This window comes from Argiope bruennichi, chromosome 3 (genome assembly GCF_947563725.1).
Source record: "Argiope bruennichi chromosome 3, qqArgBrue1.1, whole genome shotgun sequence".
Lineage (NCBI taxonomy): Eukaryota > Metazoa > Arthropoda > Arachnida > Araneae > Araneidae > Argiope > Argiope bruennichi.
In genome coordinates this window covers 72,052,912-72,065,306 of record NC_079153.1, presented here as the reverse complement: position 1 = coordinate 72,065,306, position 12,395 = coordinate 72,052,912, and the positions used below count along the sequence as shown (strand labels likewise).

The following is a 12,395-nucleotide window of genomic DNA, read 5'->3' as shown; positions in this document are numbered from 1 at the left end:
TTTTTGTGTGCATGTAGGTAGTGGTGCGATTAAAAACAAATTTAATAGCCATTTTCACGCAGATTGTCTGTGAGCTTTAATTACATTAGAATCGGTGAAAGAAACAAGAATTAATTCTACTTTAATTTGAAATTCGATGCTATTTATAAATTAAAATCTTTATCAATAATTTTATGAAATAAGATTAGTTTCCTTATATTATTTATTAAATAGTAATCTTCGTTCCAGAAAGCTTAAGAAATAAGATAATAAGCTTTTTAATTTCACTATTTTATTATCCTTGTCTAATATAATCACCTAGCTGTGGATTATGTAAATTATTTGCCATTTTATTCTGGGCTTTCTTGCTTTCAGCATTTGGAGCACCTGAAAGCAAGTCTCAACATTGGGATTAATTTACGTTCAAGATTTATTTTCTTATAATAATTATTTTCTGAATCATGAGTTCCCATACGTATCAGAAAGTAAAGATGGGATTCAAATAATGCAGTTCCAAGATAAGGTTTGAATCCAATTTACTTAATTTGATCGTAGTTTTCAATATGGATATGGAAGAATTTTTTTTCCCATCAAGACATTTGAAAATGATGCGTCATATAAAGTAAAAGAAATAATTCCGAATAATATTATAATGCTTTTTTCTGAGGGTTTGTAAATAAGCTGATTAGAATTTTTAAAAAATTAAATGAGCTTTAGTTTTCTGTCTAATTAGAATTCTCATCATTTATTACTGATTTTAAGCAGAATTATTTTATTTGCTAATTAATTTTGGCAAGTTTTTTTTTTTTTTTAAATTGCATAGTTTTTCTTATATAATATAAATTGAATTCCTTTCTAAACACCATGAACGAATAATTGCATAAAAGAGTTATAGCAATTGCTATATATTTAGTTTTACAATGAATAAAATACATTAAATTAATAACTGTAATTCATTAAAATTTATTAGAAGGAAGTTACATTCGAGAATTTATGACGTGTATGGATTATTTTATTTTTTAAATCAGCTGTTTTGCGTATAAAATCAAATGCTTCCCTTCATTAAAACTGTATAAAACCGTTATTTTAATTGAAAGTAATAATTCTCTGAACATTTTACAATATATTGTGCTTTTTTACAAAATAGTTAATACAACAGAAAACTCTGAAAATTTTTCAATGCTTCACTAAACATATCTTTATGAATTTACTAGACTAATTTCTTTTAAATTTTCAGCAACTTAAAACAAAGAATTCTACATTACTTTTAAAAGAAACTTTAAGGAAATATTTGGTTTGGTTACAGGATGGTTTCAAATGATATTAAAGGTTTGCATTAGTTAGAAATATATTAAAATGTTTATTAGATGTTTAAAATCAGAAATATATTAAATGTTAAAATGTTAATTTAGATACTCGTATTCGTTTATTATTTTCACACTTTGATGCCACGTTATTGCATAAAAATTTGAAGTGATTTGCGAAAGGAAAAAACTGATATTGGTGATGCCAAAAACATTTTTAAAATTATATTTTTAACAAGTTTCTTTACCAAAAAAATTAAAAATTGGTTAGATTAATTTTTTCTAGAAACTGATTAATTACCTGGAGAACTTGCGGAGTCAATACACAGCTTACCTTTTATATAATATATATTTTTTTCTTGCTATTTGAAATGCGTTAAACATGAAAGAAATATATTTCGGAACTCAATATATTTTTCAACATTACTGAAAATGATATTACGTAACATATTTAACCTTTAAAAATATATCCTATATCCTCAATTTTTCTGTGGAAAAACTCTATTTTAACAGTAGCTGCATTCAAAGTCATTTGAAAGCTGATATATTATTTCGGGAATTTCCTTTATTTTTCTTATCTCAAAAAACAGATGTCCAGCCCTATAAAGCTCAGTTTGCTCTTTCAGGGTTATATTACATAGAAAAAAATCGCAAATGAATTTTATTTCGAATTTAGTTATATATTTTTTGTTATCATAAAATAATAATATTAATTTCGGTGTTGCAGTTCTTTTAAAGCTGAATTGAAATTCTTTTTAATCTTCCTTGTATCTTGAAAAATATCAGAAGTAAACAAAGAAAAAGAATCCATAAAAAAATCTTAATTACAATTACAATTCCGAAAAAATATTTTCGGTTGAAATGTTTGGGGAAATAAATGAATGTGTTTCTAAGAATTTTTTTAGTAACAAAAAAATCTGTAATTTATAAATTAATTATAAACTCAAATTTAGAGGCTTTATTTTAAAATTTTGATAAAAATAATTCACATTGTATTTTTAATTCTCTTGAAATTATGCCCAATAAATCTAAAAAAAATCAATATATATACATATTATATATTATAATTATTATTATTTTAATTTTTAAACTCTGATCTAATTGTAAATGTAATTAGTAAATATTGCTTATATATCAGAATGACATACAAGCAAACATAAGGAAATTAATGATAATACAAAATATATTTTATTAATGCAAACGATTAAATAAAAATAAAATTTGAAGTATTTATTAATAAAATAATCTGTAATAAACAAATATTATTAGCAGGCTATTGAACATTCAAAACTCCGCTGTGCAAATGAATTTTGTTCGTTGAATTGTTTATTTATAATTATCAAATATGTTGAAAATAGAGTGATAGGGATTATCAATATTATTTTCAAATAATCATTCTCAGGATAGTATTCTGATATTGCAAACCTTTATCTCATTCTCACAGTTCGTAATTACATAGTTAATCTTGTTTGTCTTGTGTGAAAAGAATATTAGTATTTTATCTATTTTTAGATGAGTAATTATCTATTAACGCTGGAAGTTAAAAAGGATATTGCATTTCTAATGGACAATATATTTTAAGAAAGTTTTATTTTAATTTTTCAGAAAATATTTTTGCTTGTTTGTTTTTGATTTTTTTTTTTCCTCTTTAAGGCTAATTTTTAAAAAGATATTATTACCATAAACAATATAAATATCAAAAACAGCAATATTGGACTTCCAACAGCTTTTCTGAGGTACTAAATTTATCCTTCGTTGGACAAAATTTACAATGAGTGTTCTGAGAGGAGTCAGCATTTAAAGGGAGATCAATTATTTTAGCAATAATAGAAAACTTGCCTGTCTCATAAGTCAATCAATTGAAGTACAAAATTGAATAACCTAATTGTTCCGAAATGGAAAAACAAAAATAAACTGTCATAATATGAATTGGTTCAAATCAAATAATTTTCTCAATGGAATTAGAGTTAGTAGGCTTAATTTTTCTTAGGCTCAGTTGTCATTTTTAGAAATAATTGATAAAAAATTATTCAGAAGATTTTTTCTGCTTCAATATCTACTGCTTACCCATAAAAGTTTTGTCATCTGTAGTACCACTATGTGATGTCTCATGAAAAATTAAACTTGGTGTATCAGTGATTAAGGATGGCTCGACAGAAAACTAGTGGGAGATTCATTGTTTCGTGATAGTGATGGCAGCGGTAATGAAATTTGACTCATATAGGCACTGCCAATTGATGACCGAATTTAAGATCAAAATGAATCGCCTCTAAATAGTGAAATATATTCTGGTTTAATTGTGATATCATAGTCACTAGACCAATTTTATTCATAGGGATTACACAAGTAAATTTGCAAGAAATGTCGGTAATGCATAGAACTGTTTAAAAAATGCATTAGCGATTTAACAAATATATAAAATGCTAAAGGGTATGCAAAGAAATTGATTTTAGTGTCATTTCTGTCAAGCCCTGGTTTTACTATTAATTGAAAACCATAGTTAAAGGAATTTTGTTATATTTTTACTGAACTAAAAATCAGATAATTATTTTTTTTGAGTAAACATTACTAGAAAATATAAAAGTCAAACATGGTTACTAAATTGAGAAAAAAAATTGTCTTTGTATTTTATAATTTAATAGCTTTGATTGGGACTAAAAAGGCTGGAGTAAAAAAATATATCTAAATAAAGACATATCTTTGTAATATTAACAATACATAACATAACGCCATCCTGTGCCCCCGGTGCCTATAACACTAAGTTATCTAACCAGTTGGATGAGCACAAGATGGAAAGGGGGAAAAAGAAAGAAAGAAAATTGTTGATAGAAAGAAAGAGACAACAATACAACCTTTATCCTTTTTTATTTCAGGGCTGTTCGTTCCGATTTGTCTGTTGCAAAAAGAATGGCCATGCTGGTCTTCACTGACTTTGCTTGCTGGGCTCCCATCGCGTTCTTTGGTCTCACTGCTGTGGCTGGAAAGCCCCTCATTGATGTCACCAACTCAAAGATCTTGCTGGTGTTCTTCTACCCTCTAAACTCGTGCTCGAATCCGTTCCTATACGCGATTCTCACCAAACAGTACAGAAGGGATGTCCTGGCCTTGATGGCCAGATTGGGCATGTGCCGTAGAAGAAGCTCTTGCGTTCATGGAAGAACACTCTCGACCAACACGCACCAACAGCAGAGACAGGTTTCGTCTGTGAAGACTCTTTACAGAAATTCAGTGGGAGTAACTGGAAATCAAAGACAGGTATGTCAATGCTCTTTTGAAATTTCTACAGAAAAAGTTCAAAAGTCAAAAAGCATCTGTTATGCTGTATATTTACCCTTTACGGGGGTTTCTCAGCTGGAGAAAACTACTTTTAAGTGTAAGATAAGTATGATATTCTTAAGTTTAAGAAAAGAACCAAATGAAATAATCGTTTATAATTTTTATTTAGTATTATTTGTCTTGGTTCTCAGTTTATCGACCCAGTGAAGGGATGAAAGGTTGAGTGGGCCTTGCTCAGCCCGTGGATCGAATCTCGGACCTGTGAGGACCAAGCGTTCTTGGGATCTAAACACTGGGGGCACCGCGTTAGGATGACCACCAATTCGGGCATATGCCTTGCACCCCAGAGCCCTCGGTCATGAAAGCAGATATGAGCACTGTAGGCATTGGCCCACATGGGCTGTCATGCCATTGAGTTTAGTTTTAGTATTATTTGTCTTACTTGACATTTGAATCGAATTTCCGTAAAATTTAAAATTATCCATTCGGAATTTTTCAAAGAGCATATGCTTTTTGATTTTTGAAATTTTAAAACATTTAGGATTATACGAGATGACATCAATTTATAAAGATTTAGCATTTTAGAGAGTATTTATCGACAAAGTGTAATATATTTTCATTTAGCACTTCACAAAACATACTTTTGGAATTGGACGGATTCAGAAAACAAAATTTCTTAACTGATTTCTTTTAAGGCTAAGCCGTTAAGAAAGATTAAAAATGTCATTATAGTTTACTCGTTTTGTACTTTCTCGTGTGACTTTTTCATTCTTATTTATATCACCGATCTTATCTTTTTGTAGAAAAATTTATTTTCTTCCATTTTATATTTATTATATATGAAATAATATTTTTTCAATAGAAGTCTTATAATATGGTGACTATAAGACATATGTTATAATATGCGGTGATGGTTATCGAATAAAGATCACTTAGTATAGTAAAATTTAGCACTTTTATAAATTCCTCCGCTATGTTAGTTGGTATTCAATTAAGGCTATCAGCGTTTTTATGGAACCGATTTGTCAAAGATATCCACTTTCATTTGCTGAGGCTGATTAAAGATTTTTTGGTACATTAATAAATTGATGACATTAACTACTTTAGTTTCAATCAGTCAATCTAAGATATCGCAAACTTACTTTTTCCTCGCATTTTTCAGAGGAATTATATGTAATGACTTTATATAGTGTCTAAACAAATTAGTAAAATATTAAAAAGTGAGCGGATGTTTTAAATTTTTTTGATGTCACATACTGCTTACCTGATAGACAATAAGCTTCTCATACAGTAATTGTAAATAAAAGAATTAATAAAATAATTCGTTGATTGAGTACAGATTGCAATTTAATACTGCAGAATCTAAATCTAACTTTATAACTTAATATCAGCAAATTCTTGAATTAGACTTAATAAAAAAATTATCTGAAATACAAAAGACATGAATTCTGTTCTAGAAAGGTAAATGAAAAAAAATTATAATATTTATACAGAAATATTTGATGATTTAAAAATCTTAAACTATAAAAAAATAAAAAATAAAGTAAGATAAAATCTTACAATCGGGCACCATTCCGATATATCTAATAGACAGAAGTTCTTTATGAGCTAATCAAATAGTTTTAATTTTGTAGAATTTGGGATGAGATAATAATGATAATAAAATAATTCTTAATCTAAAATACATAAAGATATCTTGAGTTTTATTATTATAAAAAAATTGTTACCTTATAATTATATGTGTATTTTATATCGACTCAATATTGCGTCTTTTTTTACATTAACAATAAACATAAATCATTGAAGATGATAATTATATTTATGCTCTTTTTTTATAATGTTCCTTTTATTACTACAACGAGTTCATCTTGAGACTAAAAGTCACATGAAGGGTAAAAGACAAGGGAAAATTATTCTTCAATATCATACTAAATTAAACAGTGCAATCTGAGGAATAAATTAGCTAATACTGCTCTCTTTTAGGGAACAATTAGATAATGTATATTTTCATTCAACTGTCTTTATAGCAGTTGCACCTGGTGTATTTTTAGCTCATACGCTGAACATAATTGGAATAATTCCATTACCGATTGGTATACATTTTACTGTAACGTATGTTACTTAGCTATAATTTAGGATATTGAATTATTAGTTTAATTTCTTACTTGAGTAATATGAACATCCAGTTCTGCCCTCATTAGATGGAGTGCATTTCACAATTTACGGACGAGCTTTACTGAATAATATTGGCAGACTTAAACGAGATAAGCGTAAAACTTTTTGATGCAATATCGTTCTTCTAACCAATTAAGGATAAATTACAAGAAAGCATATATAACGGATTCTAATCTATTAAAGACATATTATGACCGTGACTAGTACTATCTAAAATATCTCATCCTCTGGGAAGTGTTCTAACCATATAGCAACTCTAAAAAATTTAATTTTTTAAAAATTTGCATTCATTATTAATAAATCGATGACAAATAATTGTCTGGTTATCTTTTTTCATTCATTCAACATGTTCTTTTTTTATTCTTGCTGTAATTTGTTAAGACAAATTTTAGAAACATCTTTAATGTAGTTTGAAAATAAAATTTTAGCACGTTTTATTTTAAAATGCTCCAATCGCATCATATTTTTCATCTGAAATACAAGAGGGTGTTTCTGGCTTGTGCGCATACATTTTGATAGAATTTTACATTGAAAACAATTTATGTATAATATTTTATTACTGGAAGCAACTTTCATAATTTTGCTAGTTATTTTTGGGAATTCTTAAAAGAGTTTGAAGTAATTCTAAATGTGAAGTGCAATTTGTTACTTCATTTATAGTAAACAGACAAAACAATAAATCGTACAACACTAAAATATCTATTTACTAATAATATCTAATCTGGCGAAAACGCTTATATTATATTTGAATGGGAATGGAAAAATTCGAAGAGTTCAAATATTTAATGAATACCAGACGGAAACAAATTGAAAAGCTTTGGTAACAAATTTGTAAAAAAAAAAAAAAAAAAAAAAAAAAACCGAATTGTTACCAAAAGAAAGCAAAAAACTACCATGAATTTTGCGGAAATGTATTTTTTTCAAATTTAGAATAATACGATAAAATTCTAATATAAATTTCAAAAAAAAAATTAGGAATGAGAATTTGTGTACTGAATTTTACCCTTAAAAAATAATAATTAATATTTTTACAAAAGCAATCTGTTTCCAGAATATTTTCATCAAAGTGTTCTAAAACAATTTATAGATATTTGAAAGAGCATTTTACTTTTAGGTTGTTCTGCCTACTACAGCTCGACGCCTACCAGGAATGGCTCAATATGATGGAATGGTCAATGACTTCTACCTGCATGGACAACGGTCACCAGCTCATTATTCTGGAAGCATATCAAGAGAAGGTACTATCAAATTCTCAGAAAAATATGTCCAATTAAGTGATGAGTTTAATGATAATCATTTTGCAGGATTTTTATAATATACTCAGTCATACAATTATGCTATGGTATTTGCGCTCATAATTATATTATATCTATTTTTCATATCTTTTATTAAGATATCATATACAACTCCTAATAATTATAGAATTTTAGATTCGTTAATGTTCATATCATTTAATAAAAACTCCTTCGCTAAATTTATATATACCTCATCTCGAAAAGAGGCCAGTGATAAAATGAAAATATTTTTAAGATGTTAAAACATCAGTTATTTGTCTTTCTCCTAGTAGAGGACGATATCCCAGATCGCTTAGATACATTTCGCATTTCTCCTTGAAAACACTTGGCAACAGTGTTTCTCTCTTTCTGCTATCTTCAGAGAACTTGAAGAATTAGGAATCCACGAAGTTTCATTTTTAATCACCTTTCACCAAAGGCTAAGTCCATTACTCTTCTCTTTAATTTCTCTAACGAAATCGGCATTTGTTTTCCTTTTTCTTTACGTGTTCCCAGTCTTATAAAGGGTGTCCCAAAATTAATACAATATTTGAATTTACCCCATTCCTGTAGGAAAGTGTTGGCAACCATAGTAAAAACATTTGACAGGTAATTGTTTAGGGTTAGTAGAAATGGAGCGTTACACTATAGAAAAACGTGTTAACGCAAAATTTGAATTAAATAAATTTAAAAAAAACAGTTTTTTCATTAAATTGTTATATTTTATTGAATCGTAAAGTACATAGGATAGGGTTATGTATGAAATAACACAAAGGACAAATGACTTTCACGACTTTACTGGCACATACGCAGTGTTTTGTCGAAATTTTCCATGCCCATTTTGCATAAATGTGGCTGAATTTCCTCCTTCAATGCACACGTACTTGTGAGCATGCTGGCATAGACCTTTGACTTCAAATAACTCCATAAAAAGAAATCAAATGATATTAAATCCTACGATCTAAATAAATCAATTCTTAAATTTTCGAATTGTGGCCGTCAGACTTTCATCATTTTTGAAATATTGTTCAACAATGAAGACACCTTGTTCTATAGTGAAACGCTCCATTTTTACTAACCCTAAACTATCAAATGTTTGTTTTTAAATAGGTATGCCAACACCTTACTGTAAAATAGGTGGCAAATTCAAATCTTGCTTTAACTTTATGAACATCTTTTACTTCTTTAAATCTTTGATACAAAATGAATTTAATGCAACTAATGGTTTTGAAATTTTAATGATTATTCTAAATCAATAATAACATAATCAGTATTTGTAAAATGCACTTTTGAATTATACAGGTTATCGTTGCGAGTTTCGAAACATCGAAACACTATGGAAATATAATAGTTTGAAAAAATTCAATGTATTTTTAGTTTCTAATAAAAAACATTAAAAAATAATATATTACAAAATAAAAGAGATCTTATGAATTAACTATTTGCGCCTAATATAGCAATCACAACCACAAACCGGCTTCTACGGCCCTCCGGAAGGCACACGGAAAAAATTGAATGACTGGCCTGCCGCAACAACAACACTGGTTGAGTCCTAAGGATCAATTATTACTAATTATTACTTCAAAAGAACAGCAGTGACTTTGCCATTTTTGCTTAGCAAGCAACGATCCACATGAGAACCTTTTTGTCTTTTTAAAATTTGTAAGTTTTTATTCCATAATTTTAACTCACTAGTATGGTATCGTTATGACTTTTTGTAACTCATCATTGTTTTACCAATGATTATTTTTGTACCACTTTTATAGAAATTGTTTATATTAAAATTTGAATTAGAAATAAACTTGTTTGGCGCAGTATAACTTTCATATTGGTTTTTGTGCCATAAAATCTGAAACCAAACCAAACCTAAGGGCCATCGTCGGCCATGGTATAACCTTTCCCTAAGGAAGTACGCCCCGTCATACATGGGAAGAGCCAGACCCCCACCTTTTCGTATAACCACAAGATCGCCTACTATGGCAAATAATCACTCTACCAAACAAGTAATATATTATGCTAACCCTTCGAAAGCATTATTCCTATTTTTTTCCACAATCAAATGCAAATCAAGCAGTGGAAAAACAGCACAGTAAAATGAAATGCGACGGAGAAGATATTGATAAAGTCTACCGAAAAGAAATAATAATCTTCCCAAAGCATTACAAAATTGCTAGCTTTTCCCATGTTCCACTAGAGAAAAAGTAACATTTCATATATTTTGTACAAATCTGGGACAAGCCAATTCTTTTGTAAGAGGAATTGCGTCTATGAAATAAAATATTTATCTGTGAAAAAAATAAAAAAAATAACTTCTCCATATTTTTTTTTACTTATCTATTTATTTCGACACGCTCAAAAAGCCTAAAACGCTTTCCCCCGGGGTCTGGACTGAGATTTCGAATTTCGAATCGATTCCTTTTCCTTCCTTATTTTATTGTGTTCATCCTGGTGTCATGTCCTTGGAGATGCATTTCTATCAGAAGTCTACCACACATGCTTCATTTCTTTTTTTTCCGACTAAATGGCAATAACTCTTTCTCCAGGATGTTAAGAATATGAAGTACATGCCTTGAAGGTTTACCCATCCAATAATGTATTCTCTTTATAAGAAACTATTAGGTTTCTTTGAGCTCTTTGACGTATTTTGCATTTGTATAAAATGGCAAATATGGTTACCTCTAAATTTTATCAGACATTCAATTAAAACAAAACTTAAGTAAATCTCTCCTGTACATTTTTATTTTTCAAAAAATATTCATTATTGTTAAATGCTTTGTGAAAGTGGGGATAAACCCATTCAATAAATTAGATATGTAAGAAGAACACGTAATAAATCATACTGTTTTATAATCATAGGGTCATAAGTTTTAGTTAAGAGCTAGTAGATAATTCAAGTTGTTTAAATGATATTAATAAAAAAATAATATATTGCAAAAGGGCGACACTCTTTATAACTTCATTATGAGGTAGATGAAAATGACATACGAGTTTCAGGAACAGTTATTTAATTATTTTCTAAGCTCTACAATTCACAAGACAAAACAAACATGAAAAAACTTAGAATGCGATCTAATAATGACCCCCAAGAAGAATCATGGGAAATATACTTTGATGTTACTGAGGTAACGCCATCTGTGGTACCAAAGAGAAAGTAGTAAAGTTATGTAATCGCTGTAATATTTCTTTAGAGTTCTTTTTTCTCCGTTAAACAGTATAGAAAGCTAGAAAATCTAGGAACTTAAAATTTTAACTACAAATTATTTCATATTCTTATTATTAATGACTTTATTGAATTGAAAATTATTCAAATTAGAATGTATAATCGATGGATGAGTTTGACTTAATTAAGTAGATTTTATGATGATATTGTGAAGTTTGGACTTATAAACTACGTAAGAACAATCTAAAAGTTGCTGGATTGATTGCGATTTTATATGGTCACCAATTTTTTAGAAACAAAGTTCTCTTAAATAAAGCTGTTGATTTAATACTCACAATTACAGCGTCCGAGAAGACTTAAATTGAATTGTGAGACTCATTATATTTTTTTTCATTTAAAGCCGTTTTTTGTAATAGTTTCTTTAAAGACAGAAAAACACGTTTTAATGCATCTGTGCTGTGATTATATATATATGTGAATATGCATACATATAAATAAAAGTTCAGATAGATATTATACACATAATATCTGCATTATTTGTTATTAAAAATTCTGTCCGCAGTGCTTTCTAGAAATTCTATATGTTCAATCACATAAACAGTACACAAATTTTTTTTAGTAATTACTATATCTAATTTTTATTTATATTATATGTATGTATGTGTGTGTGTGTGTGTGTGTGTGTGTGTGTGTGTGTGTGTGTGTGTGTGTGTGTGTGTGTGTGTGTGTGTGTGTGTGTGTGTGTGTGTGTGTGTGTGTGTGTTTTAGTAAATGATTGGCCGAGATGAAGAGAATTTTGAAATTTTTGCTTCGATTTATTTCATCCGGGGAAGCATAACTTGTACAAGAAACAAACTATAATGAGAGATGCATTAGTTTACATCGCGAAACAAGAACAAAATAGACCGAAATTTTTCACTTCAGTGATTTTACTATGAGATTTTGACTGGGATTTTTTTGACACGTGTGGACTTAGACAAAGGAATCCTAGATATCTTTGAAAGGCATGTGTGGGTTTTAGAGATTTTTGTCCCTTTTGTCGGAACGTGAGAAAATGCAAAAGTAATCAGTTTTCCGACGCGCGTGTTAGAAATAATTAAATGAAAAGTGGGAAATTGGATCAGGAAATAAGAGAAATTGAGCTAAAATAAGATAAAAATTATGAAATGAATTAATATTTTAATCAGATTAAGAGATATTACATATTATATATATATATTTAGATAT

General features: G+C 28.6%; 1 protein-coding gene across 1 annotated transcript in view; it reads left to right on the top strand.

Annotated features, from left to right (window-relative positions):
- The window catches only part of LOC129962877 (lutropin-choriogonadotropic hormone receptor-like), a 291,562-nt gene that overhangs the window by 278,616 nt on the left and 551 nt on the right, over positions 1-12,395 (top strand). The window contains exons 13-14 of the mRNA XM_056076877.1: positions 4,157-4,538; positions 7,849-7,972. Coding sequence (XP_055932852.1) covers positions 4,157-4,538; positions 7,849-7,972 — 506 coding nt within the window. The remainder of the gene's footprint in view (positions 1-4,156; positions 4,539-7,848; positions 7,973-12,395) is intronic.